The following is a 17653-nucleotide window of genomic DNA, read 5'->3' as shown; positions in this document are numbered from 1 at the left end:
TTTGGTCCAAATCGTTGTCCAAATCGTGAAGTCCAAATCGTGAAGTCTTGTAAACTGCCGAGTTTGTTCGATTTTCAATATAGCGTTTGTACTGTTGGTGTAGTCTTGGTCAACCCAGGATCATAAGCATTGCGGAACTCCAGTCTCGTAGTCACTCTTGGTTTGGGTGACGTCGACTGTGTTAGTTTTCGTAAGCTTGTGACGTAAATTCATGAAGGAGTATCACTTCATTTCCATTTCACTTAGTTCCATATAATTATGGTTGTTCACTCATTGTTCACGGGGTTACAAGTAAAAAGAAAATGTGAATGCATAAAAGAACAACAAAGAAAGAAAGAAATTAAAGAACATCAAACACGTTTTGGATGAACTGTAAATTAGTGGTTTATTTTGGTTTGTATTTCGTGTGTGTACAACACTTTATTGATTTAGGGGGTAATGTAGTCAGTGTTTGCATTGTTTCACAGTGATCGATTAATTCATTGAAAGTATAAGGCATTCATTCTGTAGACCATTACTAGTCATTGTGCATTATACCGCTTTGACATATACGTTGCTGACATTCACCTTAATTCATGGTCATCGGTAAAAAAAATTTGGCGGGTGGGAAAACTGGGTAAGAAAAACACATAATAGGATATTGGAATGATAAGTTTACGAGACCGTTTAACAGCAAACAGGTACGGTACGTAACAAATATCAAAAGTGATAAGAAGTCGCGATGTTTGTCGGGAGAAACTTTCAACAGCGTTTCCGAGTATTCTTCGCGTAAGAAATGGATTGCAGTTGAACTGCAGGATACAAACGATACCGACCAGTTGATTCTGGACCGCTGTATTTCTGTTTGTGTCGGCTATAGGAGTGACTGAACTCCTAAAAAATAGATTAACAGGTGTAGACGGAGCCGCTCTAAATCCTCGTTTCGCCGAGTATCGAGTAGAAGATGGCGCTTTGTCACTAAAACACACTGTCGGCAAATGGTGCATTTGAACACGGAGCATAATCAAAGGCAAGTGGAGACCAAGACGTTCAAATCACATCGAGTTTTGAGTGACACGTAAGAGTGGTCATCTGTAAAACTGTCACAGAACTGCGGTGGCAGGGCGAACTTATCCGTGCCCATGTTTCCGTTTTTATAGCGGGAGGATAAGGAACTTGAGACCAAGACGCTCAGTTCAACACCAAGTTCCTGGTGTTGGGAAGCTGAGACTAATAAGTTTTGTCTCAGGACACTGACAGTTGCGATCCGTAGTCACGTGAGAGTGGTCTTTGTGTTTCTAACATTGTCAGAACTGCAGTGGCAGTCCAATTCTCCATACCCATGTTCCCGTTTTCACAGCGGGTGGAGACAGAATTTGAGACCGATATCCTGAGTTAACCTGAAGCTTGGTCGGGTAGCTGAGAATAGTTGTGTCTTAGAACACCGCCGCAGCATGCAGTTATGCTCCGTGGTCCTGTTTTTCAAAACGGGTGAAAAAGGAGACAGTTGCACCAAATGCCTATCGCAGACAGCCTAAGGGTGGGGGCCTGTCTTCAAATACTGGTAGTGCTCCCCAGAGAAGCTTTTATAGGTCAACACCAAAGAAGGAGATACTCAAACATTTCCCAGCAGCTCAAGTGTTCGGTGGTTTTGCACCCATAAACTGTAGGTAAAAGAAGAGTGGCCATGCACGTGCACATATATGCAGTTATCTAGTGTAACAAACACTTCACATGCGATGGGGGATGTTTCTATTTCTGCAGGTAGCAGGAAAGCCTGAAGTTTGATATAAGAATGAAGAGGGTGTCTTGTACAGATGAAAAGAAGATACGCAAATAAAAATCATATAGGCTGCTGATCTGCTGATAAAAAGAACAATTCAGGTCTGCAGTGATGTTTAAAAAACCTAAAAAAAACAAGAGCAGTACACAAAGATAAAGCAGATGATTGGAAAGGATTATGTTTGACATGTGTTGCAAAATGGAAAGGTATTGCCATGAAAAGAGCTAGGATGGACATGGAAAGAAAGGCTTTGTCCTGGAAAGATGATGGAAATCAGGCATGGTACTCTTCCGCCGATCGGCGGAAATCCGCCGAAAACGAAAATCAAAAAAAAGAAAAAAATTATTTAAAAAAAAATTAATTTAAAAAAAAAAATCAAAAAAATCCGCCCATTCACTTGAGATTATTATTTTTTCTTACTCAAGCCTTGTTATCTTTCACTTATATCCCTCTCAGCTTCAAGGAGAGGGCACTAAACACATTTGAATTAGTAAAAAGTCGTCAGCTTCAGGGGGCAACGCCCCCTGACCCCCACAAAGGGCGCTGCCCCTTGACCCCGCCAGGGGGCCTAAGCGGCCCCCTGGACTCCCGTCTTTATTTCAGCTGAAAATGCCATTCCTTCAGTACCATGCCTGGAAATGAAAAAAGAAAAGAAAAAATGGCACTACCATGGAAAGAAATGTATTGTCCTGGAAAGATGCTGGACATGGAAAGAAAAGAAAAATGGCATTGCCATGAAAAGAAATGTATTGTCCTGGAAAAATGCTGGACATGGAAAGAAAAGAAACAAGAGGCGAAGCCATCAAGGCTCACATAAGAAATCGACAAACAGTAACACAAACTCAACCACTCCGTCACACATACACACACACACAGTAAGCATAGGTGAAACTGTGCAAGAAAGCGAGACACTGGATCTGCCAACTCTAGTCTCGGCTCGCTCACAATAACAATGACCGAGACTTTCAGTAATTCCTTTGCGTGACGTCTAACCCTCTTACGTCATAATGTGACGTCTTCAAATGTTAAAGTTTCTATCACACACGTCAAACACTTTTGACCGAGACGTAATCTTCTTATGCGAGCTTTATCCATAGACTCGGAAATGTTAAAGTTTCTATCACACACACACACACACACACACACACACACACACACACACGCACAGACAGACAAAGTTTATCATCGCATAGGCTACACTTACGTGAGCCAAAAATGGCATTACCATGAAAAGAAATGTATTGTCCTGGAAAAATGCTGGACATGGAAAGAAAAGAAAAAATGGCATTGCCATGAAAAGAAATGTATTGTCCTGGAAAAATGCTGGACATGGAAAGAAAAGAAAAAATGGCATTGCCAGTGCCATGGAAAGATGCTGGACATGGAAAGAAAAGAAAAAATGGCATTACCATGGAAAGAAATGTATTGTCCTGGAAAGATGCTGGACATGGAAAGAAAAGAAAAAATGGCATTGCCAGTGCCATGGAAAGATGCTGGACATGGAAAGAAAAGAAAAAATGGCATTACCATGGAAAGAAATGTATTGTCCTGGAAAGATGCTGGACATGGAAAGAAAAGAAAAAATGGCATTGCCATGGAAAGAAATGTATTGTCCTGGAAAGATGCTGGACATGGAAAGAAAAGAAAAAATGGCATTGCCATGGAAAGAAAGGTATTGTCCTGGAAAGATGCTGGACATGAAAAGAAAAGAAAAAATGGCATTGCCATGGAAAGAAATGTATTGTCCTGGAAAGATGCTGGACATGGAAAGAAAAGAAAAAATGGCATTGCCAGTGCCATGGAAAGATGCTGGACATGGAAAGAAAAGAAAAAATGGCATTCCCATGGAAAGAAATGTATTGTCCTGGAAAGATGCTGGACATGGAAAGAAAAGAAAAAATGGCATTGCCATGGAAAGTAAGGTATTGTCCTGGAAAGATTATGGAAATGAAGAGAACGGTATTGCTGTGGAAATGGAAGAATTTAGAAAGTTTGAGGAATGGTTTCACCATGGTCAGTGCGAACTGCCAGAGAATGGCAACAATGTGAAAGTTTTTAACAAGAACAAGCAAAAGGAAACTTGAAGAAAAATCTAATTTGAAGAACTAGCAGGCACATGCCTTTAGCATTACATTTACAGTAAATCAGATCTACAGTCACACAGTTACACAGTGTCTAACTCATGTTTCTGAGACTGAGATTTTCAGTTGGGTGCTATACAGGGAAACTTATTTGAAGAATCCTTGCAGTCAGTATGCTTTATAGACATCAGAAATTCCGCACTAATTTATTTTCTATAACAGAATTCTGGTTGAACGCTGAAGAAGAAGAAAATCAGAATTTTACAGCTTTATTGGAAAATGATCAATGTTTCTGGGTTCTTTTAATGTTAGTGAAACCAAATGCAGGAAATGCACATATTTCCACACCTGGAAAAGTTTTGATTGCCTTCTAAATTGAAAATAAGAGATAGATTAGAATAGTGTCATGTCACTTCAGGGAAAAGTGCTCTTGAAATGTTGTGGGATTGTGATCTCTGGTAATGCCTAAAATGCAATGGGAGAGCAGAAGTAGTGAATTGTAGTGCAAGACCAACTGCCATTTTATTAAAAAGAAGAGTAAGGGGTCCCAAGATTTCTGACGATTGGTCAGGTTTCTCGTCGAGTCGCGACAGGACTAATGTCAAAACACCGAATTACTTGATATCAAGTGGTAGTTGTGTAAGAATCTACTGAGTGAAGTAGGAGACTCAGTCTGTTGCATTCTAGTTCAGGGATGTTTATTTTTATTTAAGTGGAATTAATCTTTGAAAATAGATTGAACAAGATCTGAAAGGTCATGTAACTGAGATTTAGATTTTGGAAAAGCTGTGAATTTAACGCAGAAGAAAGTAGTCCTCTCTAAAGCTATGTGTGCAATGCTCCTTTGTAAAGTTGTAACAGAAAGTTAGCAGTTGCATACTGTATCAACAGAAATTATCCCCGAGTACGCTAGTACAAGGGCTCAGCAGACTTTAATTGTGTGTCTGTGTGTGTGTGTGTCTGTGTGTCTTTCTCCACTTAACAGCTTATTGCTGGGAAACTACTGGGCGCAGTTCGTTCAAAAGTTGATACACTAACTTGATAATAGGTCCGATTGATCGTATTAAAACTTCATAATGTTACCTGGGACCTAAATGCGAAATAAACCACAAAAACGACTTGGCCGTAGGAGGAGTTCACACCGGCGGGGCAACACGCAGCCGTTGACCTGATAGAACAGCCGAACGCGTCACACAAAAATACGTCATGACAAAGTTACACGCAAAGCGAAAGAGACTTTGACGTCATTTACATTTGTTCGGAATTTTCCGTCTGTTCCTAGCTTGTCAGTGAAGACCTGACGTGAGTAAGCTTACCCAAAACGTCTTTGTTCTCTATTCTCATTGCAGCTGTGAAATAATCAGTCTTGTGTCTCGGTCGTGTAGGTACAGAGTTTGCTTCTGCAATCATTGTGTTCGTGTTGATGACGGCTTCATAAGACAAAATAATAAGCGAATCTATTGCGAGGAAGACGTTTATGTACAAATCACCGAACCCAACCCATTTTTTGTGTGCATTTTTCTGAAGAATAAACTGCATGTGGTTAATTTCATCCGTTTAATGCTTGTCGAAACATATCTGATCACAGATGAGGTCGCAGTTTGTAGGTTGAATCTATGAATCGGCCAGAGATAGATCTGCATTTCTGGTCAGAAACCAACATTCACACCACAGACATTCCAAACATTTATATTTATTGAGCGAGCCAGTTTGAAGAGTACACGGGTCCAGCGCGAGCGTTTTTTATTATGAGCATAATGTGCACTTTGTGGCTGATTTAGCCAACAGAGAGTTTAGGAACTCTACTACTTGTGTAATTACCACATTGGAATAGTGAATAATGGATAATTTCGGAAATCAGAAAACCTATTACATCACAGCCGGTATTTTAGAAAATAATGTGGGGTTTACAACTTGGGATGCATATCCCGAAAGAGCTGCGGTTTTCCTCCAAATAGCTGTTACAGTCATAAGAATGAAGAATAACTTGCCATTACTAGAGAAGTATACCTTTTAAAAATTCAGCCAGGGCAAAACAAGGCTGGAAAGGGGCAGTCGCTGTACTTACATTGCTTTAGACGAAAGGTTTCAGCACTTACATTGAGCAAAGTATACCGGCAAGACAAGCCACTAAAACACTTTGCTGTAGCCGGCGTTGCAGCCTGGCATAGTAAGATCAAAGGGGTATAGGTAGTAAGAAAGAAGATGTACTCAGACCCCCCGCGGGTTAGGGGGAAGAATTTACCCGATGCTCCCCAGCATGTCGTAAGAGGCGACTAACGGATTCTGTTTCTCCTTTTATCCTTGTTAAGTGTTTCTTGTATAGAATATAGTCAATGTTTGTAAAGATTTTAGTCAAGCAGTATGTAAGAAATGTTAAGTCCTTTGTACTGGAAACTTGCATTCTCCCAGTAAGGTCATATATTGTACTACGTTGCAAGCCCCTGGAGCAATTTTTTGATTAGTGCTTTTGTGAACAAGAAACAATTAACAAGTGGCTCTATCCCATCCCCCCCTTTCCCTGTCGCGATATTAACCTTGAACGGTTGAAAACGACGTTAAACACCAAATAAAGAAAGAAAGATGTACTCAGTGAATCCGTGCAGCTGGAAATCCGAGTCAAGCCGTATCAGTCGCGTGTTTAAAGCTAGTGGAGACTGAAACCATGATTGCAGTGACTCGTCTCAAGTTTGTAGACGTCACATAAACTGCAGGGTTGTTTTGGTCTTTTGCTACCGTTGCGCCGGTCGGGTGGTTGTACGTGAACGAACGGCCAGTGGAGACTTAAACTGAAACCATGATGGTAGTGACTCTTCTCACATTTGAAGACGTCATATAAACTTCAGGGTCGTTATGGTCTTTCGCTACCGGTGCGTCGGTCGGGTGATTGTTCAAGAACGAACAGGGTCGTTCTGGTCTTTCGCTACCGTTGCGTCGGTCGGGTGGTTGTACGTGAACGAACGGCCAGTGGAGACAAACTGAAACCATGATGGTAGTGACTCTTCTCACATTTGAAGACGTCATATAAACTTCAGGGTCGTTATGGTCTTTCGCTACCGGTGCGTCGGTCGGGTGTTTGTTCGAGAATGAACGAGCGCGTCCTTTGCTTTGGTCTTGAGCTGACGAGGTTCGTCGGTCCCCTTGATGAATTGAATATTCGTCATTAAATGGTCTTTTAAAGCAGCCCATAGAAGCACTGTTGCTCGTGGTGCATGTTGTGAAGACGTTTGTGTTTTCCAGCTGGGTTGGCAATTGGAGACCAGTGGAGGCCACTTGTTGGTTGATGGACCCAGATTTTGTAGTTCTGTTGTTGTTTTAAAAAGTGTTACTGTTGTTAAATTGTTGTTCAGCCGGTAAGCTGAACTCGGTTGTGTTCTACAAATTTGTTCCACATTTGTTTACATATATCTCGTTCAATGGTTTAGAAGGTAAGCTGGACTTAAATGTTTGATACCCGTAAAACAACTGTTGCTATTCAGTTTTGGATTGTAATTGATATAAAGTGGGTTTTATGTTCCCTAAATTCATCTAATGTATATTGGGGAATGTACTTTTTTTATTCACATTGAGATTTCTATAATTCCATAGCGGGCCGTGGTACGTATTCTCAGCCCCTGGAGCAATTTTTTTATTAATGCTTTTGTAAACAAGAAACAATTAACAAGTGGCTCTATCCCATCTCCCCCCCTTTCCCCGTCGCGATATAACCTTCGTGGTTGAAAACGACGTTAAACACCAAATAAAGAAAGAAAGTGGTATTCTCAAATCTTCTGACAAAGTACACAAGTTATTAAAGCATTGTATGAATCAATTTCCAATTGTGGCGTCAGCAAAATATAAACTTTTGCTAAGTTACCAAACAGTCTGGCCTGGCATAGTGCAGTTATGATAAAGTTGAATGGAACACTATATATTTTGATAAATAATAACATTATTTGCAGCACCATTATAGTGGGAGTTTATAAAGAAGAACAAGTTTAAAACGCTATTTAGTTAAGTGCCGGAAAGTAACATAATGGGTCAATGTTGGTTTAGAATGAACAAGTCGCGTAAGGCGAAAATACAACATTTAGTCAAGTAGCTGTCGAACTCACAGAATGAAACTGAACGCAACGCAACGCATCAAGACCGTATACTCGTAGCATCGTCACTCCACCGCCCGTGGCAAAGGCAGTGCCAGTGAAATTGACAAGAAGAGCGGGGTATTCGTTGCGCTGAGAAGGATAGCACGCTTTTCTGTACCTCTCTTCGTTTTAACTTTCTGAGCGTGTTTTTAATCCAAACATATCATATCTATATGTTTTTGGAATCAGGAACCGACAAGGAATAAGATGAAAGTGTTTTTAAATTGATTTCGAAAAAAAAAATTTGATAATAATTTTTATATATTTAATTTTCAGAGCTTGTTGTTAATCCAAATATAACATATTTATATGTTTTTGGAATCAGCAAATGATGGAGAATAAGATGAACGTAAATTTGGATCGTTTTATAAAAAAAAATTTTTTTTTACAATTTTCAGATTTTTAATGACCAAAGTCATTAATTAATTTTTAAGCCACCAAGCTGAAATGCAATACCGAAGTCCGGGCTTCGTCGAAGATTACTTGACCAAAATTTCAACCAATTTGGTTGAAAAATGAGGGCGTGACAGTGCCGCCTCAACTTTCACGAAAAGCCGGATATGACGTCATCAAAGACATTTATCAAAAAAATGAAAAAAACGTGTGAGGATACCATACCCAGGAACTCTCATGTCAAATTTCATAAAGATCGGTCCAGTAGTTTAGTCTGAACCGCTCTACACACACACACACACAGACACACACACATACACCATGACCCTCGTCTCGATTCCCCCCTCTACGTTAAAACATTTAGTCAAAACTTGACTAAATGTAATAAAACGAGGATTATAGTTGAGAGGAGATTTGATTTGCAATATAATTTGTAATGGAAAAGGGGCTCAAATAAAACGGGGAAGAATGTAAGAGGAACTGTAGGAGTTGGGTTGGAATAGTTATAATCATTCGTAATTAAAGGGGTCTTTGATAAAACGGGGAGGAATGTAAGAGAAACCGTGACTATCAAAAGGGTTGTGAATACCAAGACAGCAGACGTAAATAATATAGGGAAGGAATGACGCAATGGAAATGACATGCAGATTCTCGACTAAGGAAAAGGAGCAGTTAATGAGAGAAATCACACCAGAAAGACGTAAAGTCGCCCCGCAAGGGATCCTCGTATCAAGTAAGTCTCTTGGTAGAACATGGTCGCCAGTGCTTAGCTTGCCGTTCCAGTAGAAAATGGTCGCTAGGAACGGACGGCCATACTAGTCGAGGACTTGCGATGGGGCAATCCCGTATAACCCGTGTAAACTTTACACTTTAATAATTTTGATACAACATATTTTTTGCAGCCAGGACATTGTGACGTATTTATATTTTGAATCCAGGTCCAACTGACCAATTGTCTTCTGTGTCTGGGAACGACACTGAACATTTTCTTAACATGTGCTTTTAGTCAGTTGCTTAATTAAAGGATAGTCCCCTCCACAAAATAATCTCAAATCACTCCACAAGCTATACACGGTTTAGTTAGAGGTTTGCTATGTCACCACACACCAGGAATACCTTGAAAATAGTAAATTGGACTTTTGGAGGTTAAGTTCACAAAAAAACTTCTCCAAAATGGTGAATTTGAGATTTAAATTTAACGATATCAGTGACCAATAGACAATTTTAGGAAATAAATCTGTCGGGGTTGTATAGTTTGTGAAAGAGTGAATGCTTTTGCTTTTAGGGAGTCGAACTTTCCCACATGACATTACATATAGGTGTGTGGAAAGTTTGCCTCAATAAAAGCAAGAGTATTCACTTTTTCATTTATCAGAGACTGGTCATATAGTTTGTGTGGCTGGCTTTCTGTCTGTAAGTCTATGTCTCAGTGCATCTTTGTCTCTGTACACGTGTTTATGTCTGTGTTTCTTAAAGGCTTTGGAATGCTCTACGGACTGTGACTTTGCTGGTTGCTTTTTCAGTTGTGTAAAGAATCTTTCAGGCTGTTGTCTGTCGGGAAGACTGGTTGGATGACCATACATTTTTAAGTGCATCTTAAAGTCTCTCATGTAGAACATGTAAGTGTACTAAACAAGCTATGGTTTTTGCAGAGAGTGTTGGTCACAGAGTTTATCCATGGCTGCAAGATCAGCAATCAAAAGGCGATCGAGGACATGGGACTTTCTATCAAGGATGTGAGTTGGTGGATTAGTCTATGATGTTCTTCTTCTGAGTTTTTGGGCTGTAACTCCTACATGCACTCATATTTTATTGCAAGATTGGGTTATGGCTGTGTCCCCCACCCCCCCCCCCCCCACCCCCCTCCTTTGCCATTTTAGGCAATTATACTCTGTTTTCAGGGGGTCCATTTGATGTTGCAGCATTAATTTTTAGATTGATTTTGCCTCATGTCTGTAAAGATTATGAACTCTGAGTGAGCTGTCAGTTTGTACATTACAATTTGATGTTGAAGTAGTATTTACGAGATACATTTTTTGTATCTCTGAACATTATGAATGATGGCTCAAGCAGATTGAAATGGCAATATGTGGGCGGGGATGTAGCTCAGTCGGTAGCGCGCTGGATTTGTATCCAGTTGGCCGCTGTCAGCGTGAGTTCGTCCCCACGTTGGAGGTTGAGAAAGAACAGTGATGTATAAAAGAAAATACAACTTGAAAAAAAGTTTTGAAGTTTGAGCTCATACATTTTGTTAATGTGCTTTCTTGAAAAGCAACGCTCATGTTGAAAAAAGTAATGTAGGAAATGATTTCTTTTCTTTTATTCCAGGTTGACTACAAGCTTATTCAGTGTTTTTCTGACCAGATCTTTCTCTCAGGCTTTGTTCACGCTGATCCACACCCAGGAAATGGTAGGTTGCGTTTGTGCAAATGTTTATGAAGGTGAGGAGCACTGTAGGATTAGGATCAGAAACATGCAGTCTTTTGGGGAGCCTGTAGATTACAGTATATGTCTTGATATAATTGCCAGGGAACACCTAGTTGCAAGAATACAAATCTAAACATTTAAACCATTGTAGTTGTGGATGGAAACTGTTTTCATGGAAGAACTTACTTTTGTACTACAAGTCACATACAACTTATATTATTTGTATACTTCAACATGAGGTTACTCCACAAAGGCTTGTTTTTTTACTTTTCTGTATTGATGAAGTTTTACCAGTTCAGTGGAGCCCTCAGTCTGTCTGTAATATAGCCCCCTTTTAAGACTCCCTAATTTTTGACTCACATGCGAAGCAAAAGTGAGTCTATGTACTCACCCGAGTCGTCCGTCCGTCCGTCCGTCCGTCCGTCCGGACGTCCGGACGTCCGTCCGTCCGTCCGGAAAACTTTAACGTTGGATATTTCTTTGACACTATTCAGTCTATCAGTACCAAATTTGGCAAGATGGTGTATGATGACAAGGCCCCAAAAAACATACATAGCATCTTGACCTTGCTTCAAGGTCAAGGTCGCAGGGGCCATAAATGTTGTCTAAAAAACAGCTATTTTTCACATTTTTCACATTTTCTCTGAAGTTTTTGAGATTGAATACCTCACCTATATATGATATATAGGGCAAAGTAAGCCCCATCTTTTGATACCAGTTTGGTTTACCTTGCTTCAAGGTCAAGGTCACAGGAGCTCTTCAAAGTTGGATTGTATACATATTTTGAAGTGACCTTGACCCTGAACTATGGAAGATAACTGTTTCAAACTTAAAAATTATGTGGGGCACATGTTATGCTTTCATCATGAGACACATTTGGTCACATATGATCAAGGTCAAGGTCACTTTGACCCTTATGAAATGTGACCAAAATAAGGTAGTGAACCACTAAAAGTGACCATATCTCATGGTAGAAAGAGCCAATAAGCACCATTGTACTTCCTATGTCTTGAATTAACAGCTTTGTGTTGCATGACCTTGGATGACCTTAAGGTCAAGGTCACATGTATTTTGGTAGGAAAAATGTGTAAAGCAGTTCTTAGTGTATGATGTCATTGCTAGGTTTAGGTCAAGCATGTGAGTCGTATGGGCTTTGCCCTTCTTGTTAAGACCTGATTAAATTACATATTCCTACTCCGAATCACATGTAGCATTGACACAATCGGAGATGCTAGGTTCTGTACAGGCTAACCGTCTAAGGGAAGCAACCCCAACCACAAAAGTGTAAACGTAGCCATGGTAATGCCCATACACCCGGGGAGTTACCTCCCCTCGTGCATGCCATGTCACTACTGCTACTGAACACGTGGTTCCTATCATTCGACCTTACAGCTTTCGAGGGAGCAGGTTGTTGTATTTTTGGGCTCCCCTGTGGCTGCGCTGTTGGTGTTGTTTTGACACCCACCGGCCACGTTACCGTCTATCTTGCCTCCTGCTTCGTAGTTGGTGAGCTCTTTCCATTTTGGTCATTATTTTGACAGGAAATTTGTTGTAGTTGCTGATTTTCGTCCGTGTTTGGACCTGTGATATTTCAGTGACTACTGTTGGCCGCCATTTTTGTTGTCAGCATGAGTTGACAGTTTTTGTGGCTAGGCCGATGTATTTTGGAGGTAAACGTATTTTTACCTTCTTACTTGCTTGCTGCTTTGTTTAGTTGGTAAGCTTGTTCCTTCTTGTCTTTAGTTTGACAGGAATTTATCTATAGTTGCTGACTTTTTGTCCGTTTGGACTCCTAAATGCGTTTCAGTAACTTATCTTGTGGCCGCCACTTTCGGTTGCTCAGCTTTCCTGACAGCTTATTTCGGTGGCTAGGCCTATGTTATGGTGAGGTTCTCCTTACTTTACCTGCGTTTTTGCCTTCTGCTTTGTTAGTTGGTAAGCCATTTCATATTTCGTCATTACTTTGACAGGAATTTTTGTTATTGCTTAATTTTCGTCCGTTTTGGACTTCTAAATTTTGTCCAGTAACTTATCGCTTGGCCGCCATTTTGTGTATCAGCGTCGCTGACAGTTACTTGGCTAGGCTTTAGCAGGTATCTACCAGTCCGTAGGACTTGTCGTGGTTTCGAATTTAACATGTTTGTTATGTTTTGTTCGTTACTCTTTCTGCCTCGAACAAACACTTTGTGGGGCAGTCATATACTGTTGTACGTCCTGTTTCTTCTCCTCGCCTTCTCTGCCGTTAGCAGATCAGGTGTCTGAGTTATCTTTGTGAAGAAATGTTCGCGTTCCAAGCCTGCGTCTTCCGTTGGTCCCGCTGTCTGTGGGCGACGTCACCTTGTTGGCTTCTTTGACGCTTCCGGCCGAGACGTTGTCTTGGGCGGATGTTTTGCTTCTTCGTCTTCTACCGCTGTGGTTGGCGATTCAAGTAAGTCGAGCTGGTCCACAGGCCCTCGTGAGGCCGTCGGACAGTCCCTGCTGGGACACAGCTCTTTTCGGCGGGTTCACGACCCGCAAACCCCTGTTCAGTCGCACCCTGGCTTCACTGAAGACCATTGTGTGGCTGAGCAATGGCGGCAGTTGGTTCCGGCTACTTCTCCGACGTACGCACCCGCTGGGGTCGTTTCCGGATTTGTCTAGCCGTTTCCGACTGCTGCGCTTCCGGCACTCGCCGGAAGCATAGGTCCCCCGATGTACGCACCCGCTGTGGTCGTTTCCGGGGTTGACCAGGTCCCCCGATGTGCGCACCCGCTGTGGTCGTTTCCGGGGTTGACCGGACGTTGCCCCCCGGGCATTTGTCCTCTGTTCAGTCGCACCCTGGCTTCACTGAAGACCATTGTGTGGCTGAGCAATGGCGGCAGTTGGTTCCGGCTACTTCTCCGACGTACGCACCCGCTGGGGTCGTTTCCGGAGTTGTCTAGCCGTTTCCGACTGCTGCGCTTCCGGCACTCGCCGGAAGCATAGGTCCCCCGATGTACGCACCCGCTGTGGTCGTTTCCGGGGTTGACCAGGTCCCCCGATGTGCGCACCCGCTGTGGTCGTTTCCGGGGTTGACCGGACGTTGCCCCCCGGGCATTCGTCCTCTGTTCAGTCGCACCCTGGTTTCCTCGAGGACCATTGTGTGGCGGAGCAGTGGCGGTAGCCGTTTCCGGCGCTGCGCTTCCGGCACTCGCTGGAAGCATAGGTCCTCTGACGTACGCACCCGCGGTGGTCGTTTCCGGAGTTGACCGGACGTTGCCCCCCGGGCATTCGTCCTCTGTTCAGTCACACCCTGGCTTCCTTGAAGACCATTGTGTGGCGGAGCAATGGCGGTAGCCGTTTCTGGCGCTGCGCTTCCGGCACTCGCTGGAAGCATAGGTCCTCTGACGTACGCACCCGCTGTGGTCGTTTCCGGGGTTGACCGGACGTTGCCTTTAGGGCATTCGGGCTTCTGGCCTCCGTCCTCGCATTCGGCGCTTCCGCTTTTCGCGGTCTCGTCTTGTGCTTTCCGGCTCCGCCCGGATTTACTGCTCCTTTCGCTTCCACTTCCTCCCGGATGTCGGTAGCTGAGGAGCAACGCCAGCCCTTCGGGCAGGTGTTGTCTCAGCCCTGGCCGATGTAGTCAGCGTTTCAACCTTCGGTTGTCGCGTCGACTGCCGTTCCGGTTCCTGCGGCTGCAGACTTGCCGTCTTCTCTCTCTTAGCCTGGTCGAGGCATGAGTTAGGACGACGTCGGGGGGGACGGATTTCCGGTTTTCCGGTTATGCCGTTTCACCGGCCTTCCACCAGTACGTGGACTTCGGTTTTTTCGCCGGTTGTGTCGGACATTCAGTCTGTCGTCAGCGATTCCACATGTGCTGGTTATTGGGAAAAAGGCTTAACGCTGTCCTCTAAGCTGCGGCAGAGGTCACGTCGAAGGTTTTCCCGGACGGGGTTTCGGCCTCCTACACTTCCTGTCTGGAAGCATAGGTCCTCCATCACAAGCGCACGTAGTGGCTTGTCTGGGGTTGATCGAGGACTGGCCTACGGGCGTTCGGGTTCCGGCCCCAGTCCTCTTCTGTTCTGTCTCACTCTTGTTCCGTCGTGGGCATTTGTGTTTCACAAGTGCAGAAGCCGTTGTCGGCGTGGTGTTTCCGGTTTTACTGGAAGCATAAGTCCTCCATTTCAAGTACACGTTGCGGTTTTGACTGGAGTTGACAGAGGACTGGCCTACGGGCGTTTGGGCTTCCGGCCTCAGTCTACTCTATGCAACTTTCGCTTCCGTTTTTTGCGGTTTTGTCTGCTGCATTTCCGGCTCTGTTCGGATACACTTCTCCTCTTCCTGACACTCCTCCGGAGGTCGGTGGGTGAGGAACAGCGGCTGGCCTACGGGCATTTAGGCTTTCAGCCTCAGCCGGGGCAGTCTTCACTTTACCTGTTGGGTGTTGCGTTTACTGCCTATTCAGTTCAGGTGGCCCTGGACGTTTCCCCTATTCACGACCGTCAGTAGGGGGATGAGTCAGGTCTTTTTCCGGTTGGATGGTTTTCCGGTTTCCGGTCATCTCATTCATCAGTTTACCACCAGCAACTGTGACTTCGGTTTGCGTTCGTAGCTGAGCTATTCTGGTTCTCAGTCTTTAGTCAGCAATCGAACACGTTCTGGATTTCCGTCGAAGCTCAAGCTTCGGCTCAGGATTTCCCTTGGGTGCATCGACATTGGTGGCTTCCTTGTTGGTTGACTTTGTTGTCGATGTCGGACTTCCGTTCCGTGAAGATAGGATGTTTTCCTACTTCCGGTTCCTTAGTCACCTTTTGTAGGTACCACGGTTTGCAGGTTTTGGCTAGGCCATCTCCTCCCGAAGGTGGTATCTCTACTGTTTTGGTTCTGCCGCTGTTTCTACTATGGTTCAGTTCCGGAACATGCTCAGCCTTGGCTGGCTTCGGCTACACGGGCTTCACCTTTTGTTCCTTCTTGCTTATTCAGCCTTTGGAACTTGCCTCCTTTCTCTACTCTGTTGGCCAGCCCTTGCTAGGGTGAGCATGGAGCAGATGAGGCTGCCCTTCCTTCACTACGCTCGTACGGCGGGTGTCGGAGGGACTCGTTTCTTTCGCTTTCTCAGTTCCCTGAACAGTCAAAGAGAGTCGCTTAAACTTTGCCTGCAGTAGAGATTCAGTCGAATAGAGATCACCAGGTCTCTGACTGCTTTACAAGGGTTGAAGGAAGGTAAGGCTAGCATACTCAGAAACATGCTTAGCAGAAGCATGCTCATTCCTCTGGTTAAGCTAAGCTGGCAGCCAATAGGCAGCCTTGGCTGGGCAACAGCCATTCCACGTTGCGGCGATGGTGGTTGTTGCCTTCCCGTTTCTTGTGGCTTGTGGGGTTCTCTGGCTTCAGGTTACCCCTGTTTGGCCACAAACGTTTGGACTTTGGTCCTTGTTGTCTTTCATCGAGTCGGACTCTGTCTTTCTCTAGTGATCAGACGCGTTCTGGTGTTTCGTCCAAACTTAAGGTACGCTTGAGTTGGCCTCGGAAGTAACATTCAGGTTTTCCTGAGGGGGCATTGTCTTGGACAATGGATGTTTGAGGAGTAGTTCTTTGTGGCTTTCCTCCTCTCTCTCAGGTTTTGGCTACTCTTCCCCTTCGGGCAGAGGTTTAGCTAAGGTTCGGTTCCTGTGACTTCAGTCTTGGGCCTTTCCTCTCTTCTTCCTCATCTTAGTATGAGGCGAGTCAGGATGACGTCTGTTGGGTCGGGTTTCCTTACAGTCACCCGGCTACAAAAGGCAACTTTGTCTAGGGCGGTTGTCCGTTTTTCTCCGCGTTGGACTCTGTCTTCAGACAGGGACAGACGCGCTCGAGGTTTTCTGGCCAAACTCAGGTAGGCTCTTGATTTGGCTAGGAAGTTAACTGCCTGTTTTTTCCCTGAGAACTCTGGTTTCGGGAGTCTTATGGCTGGCTGGCTTCACGGTTTACGTTTACCAGTCTTGGTTTTCTGCTTTCGGTTTTTGATTCACTCTCGATTACCTTCAAGCAGACTGTTTTGGGAACATTCTGGCTTTTAGCCATTTTGTTTATGGTTGCCAGTCACATCGGTTTTTGACCACCGTGGGTCCTCACTTCCGGTAGCTTACGCACAGTCGTAAGTGGCTGCTGTCGGGTGCTACCTCTCTCCCTGCGTTCGCAGGGACTGGTAGGGGATAACTGGCGACCTTCTATTTGTGAGTTTTCCCTTCGAGGTGGACTCTGGTACTTAGTGCTTGGATGTCTCTCTCTCGCTCTTTCGTGGGGATTGGTCACTCTTATTTTGAGCTGACTTCTTTCTCACAAGCCTTTTGGGCTTTACTACATCCCAAGGTTTGCAGACTTTGGCATGGTTGTCTTAAGGTCACCGCGGGGGTTCGTCCTTCTCAGTTGAGGGGACAACCTTACGCACGGATCTTCTCAGGACTTTAGCATTTCCTTCCAATAAAAGGGGGGGGGGAAGCTTGTCTTTCCCTTGGCTCGCCAGGGTTATTAATCCAAGGCTTGGGTCTATTCCTGTGCTGTTTTTTACGGCTAGGAGATTGGAAGAAGTGCTGAGCACAGCTTTCTGGATCTCTGAGGTTGTCTCTTTCGCTTTCGCCTGAGATACTTCTCGGCTGTCAATCAGGACTTTCCTTGGTTCCCTCACTGCCTGTTGGCAGTGGGCCAGCCCTGGCAAGGGCTTTTGAGTGGGTTAGTTTTTCTTTCCCACTGGGACCGCCCTGATTCTTTGGCAGCGGTCCAGGTTTTTGGCAAGGTTTTTTGAGTGAGTTAGATTTTTCTTTCCCACCGCCTTGTTGTTGTAATCTGCTACATGTGATTCGGAGTAGGAATATGTAATTTAATCGAAAATTTTATTGTAAATTTTCATTTAATAAATATACCTACCC

At 44.0% G+C, this 17653-nt stretch overlaps 1 protein-coding gene across 3 annotated transcripts in view; it reads left to right on the top strand.

Annotated features, from left to right (window-relative positions):
- Positions 1-17653, top strand: part of LOC138970026 (uncharacterized aarF domain-containing protein kinase 5-like) — a 52879-nt gene that overhangs the window by 13239 nt on the left and 21987 nt on the right. For all 3 annotated transcript variants that reach the window (XM_070342595.1, XM_070342594.1, XM_070342596.1), the window contains exons 7-8: positions 10013-10096; positions 10689-10770. In XM_070342595.1, the coding sequence (XP_070198696.1) occupies positions 10013-10096; positions 10689-10770 (166 nt within the window). The remainder of the gene's footprint in view (positions 1-10012; positions 10097-10688; positions 10771-17653) is intronic.

The sequence above is a fragment of the Littorina saxatilis genome, linkage group LG1 (genome assembly GCF_037325665.1).
Source record: "Littorina saxatilis isolate snail1 linkage group LG1, US_GU_Lsax_2.0, whole genome shotgun sequence".
Lineage (NCBI taxonomy): Eukaryota > Metazoa > Mollusca > Gastropoda > Littorinimorpha > Littorinidae > Littorina > Littorina saxatilis.
The sequence above is the reverse complement of the archived record's forward strand: the minus strand, read 5'-3'. Positions and strand labels throughout refer to the sequence as shown.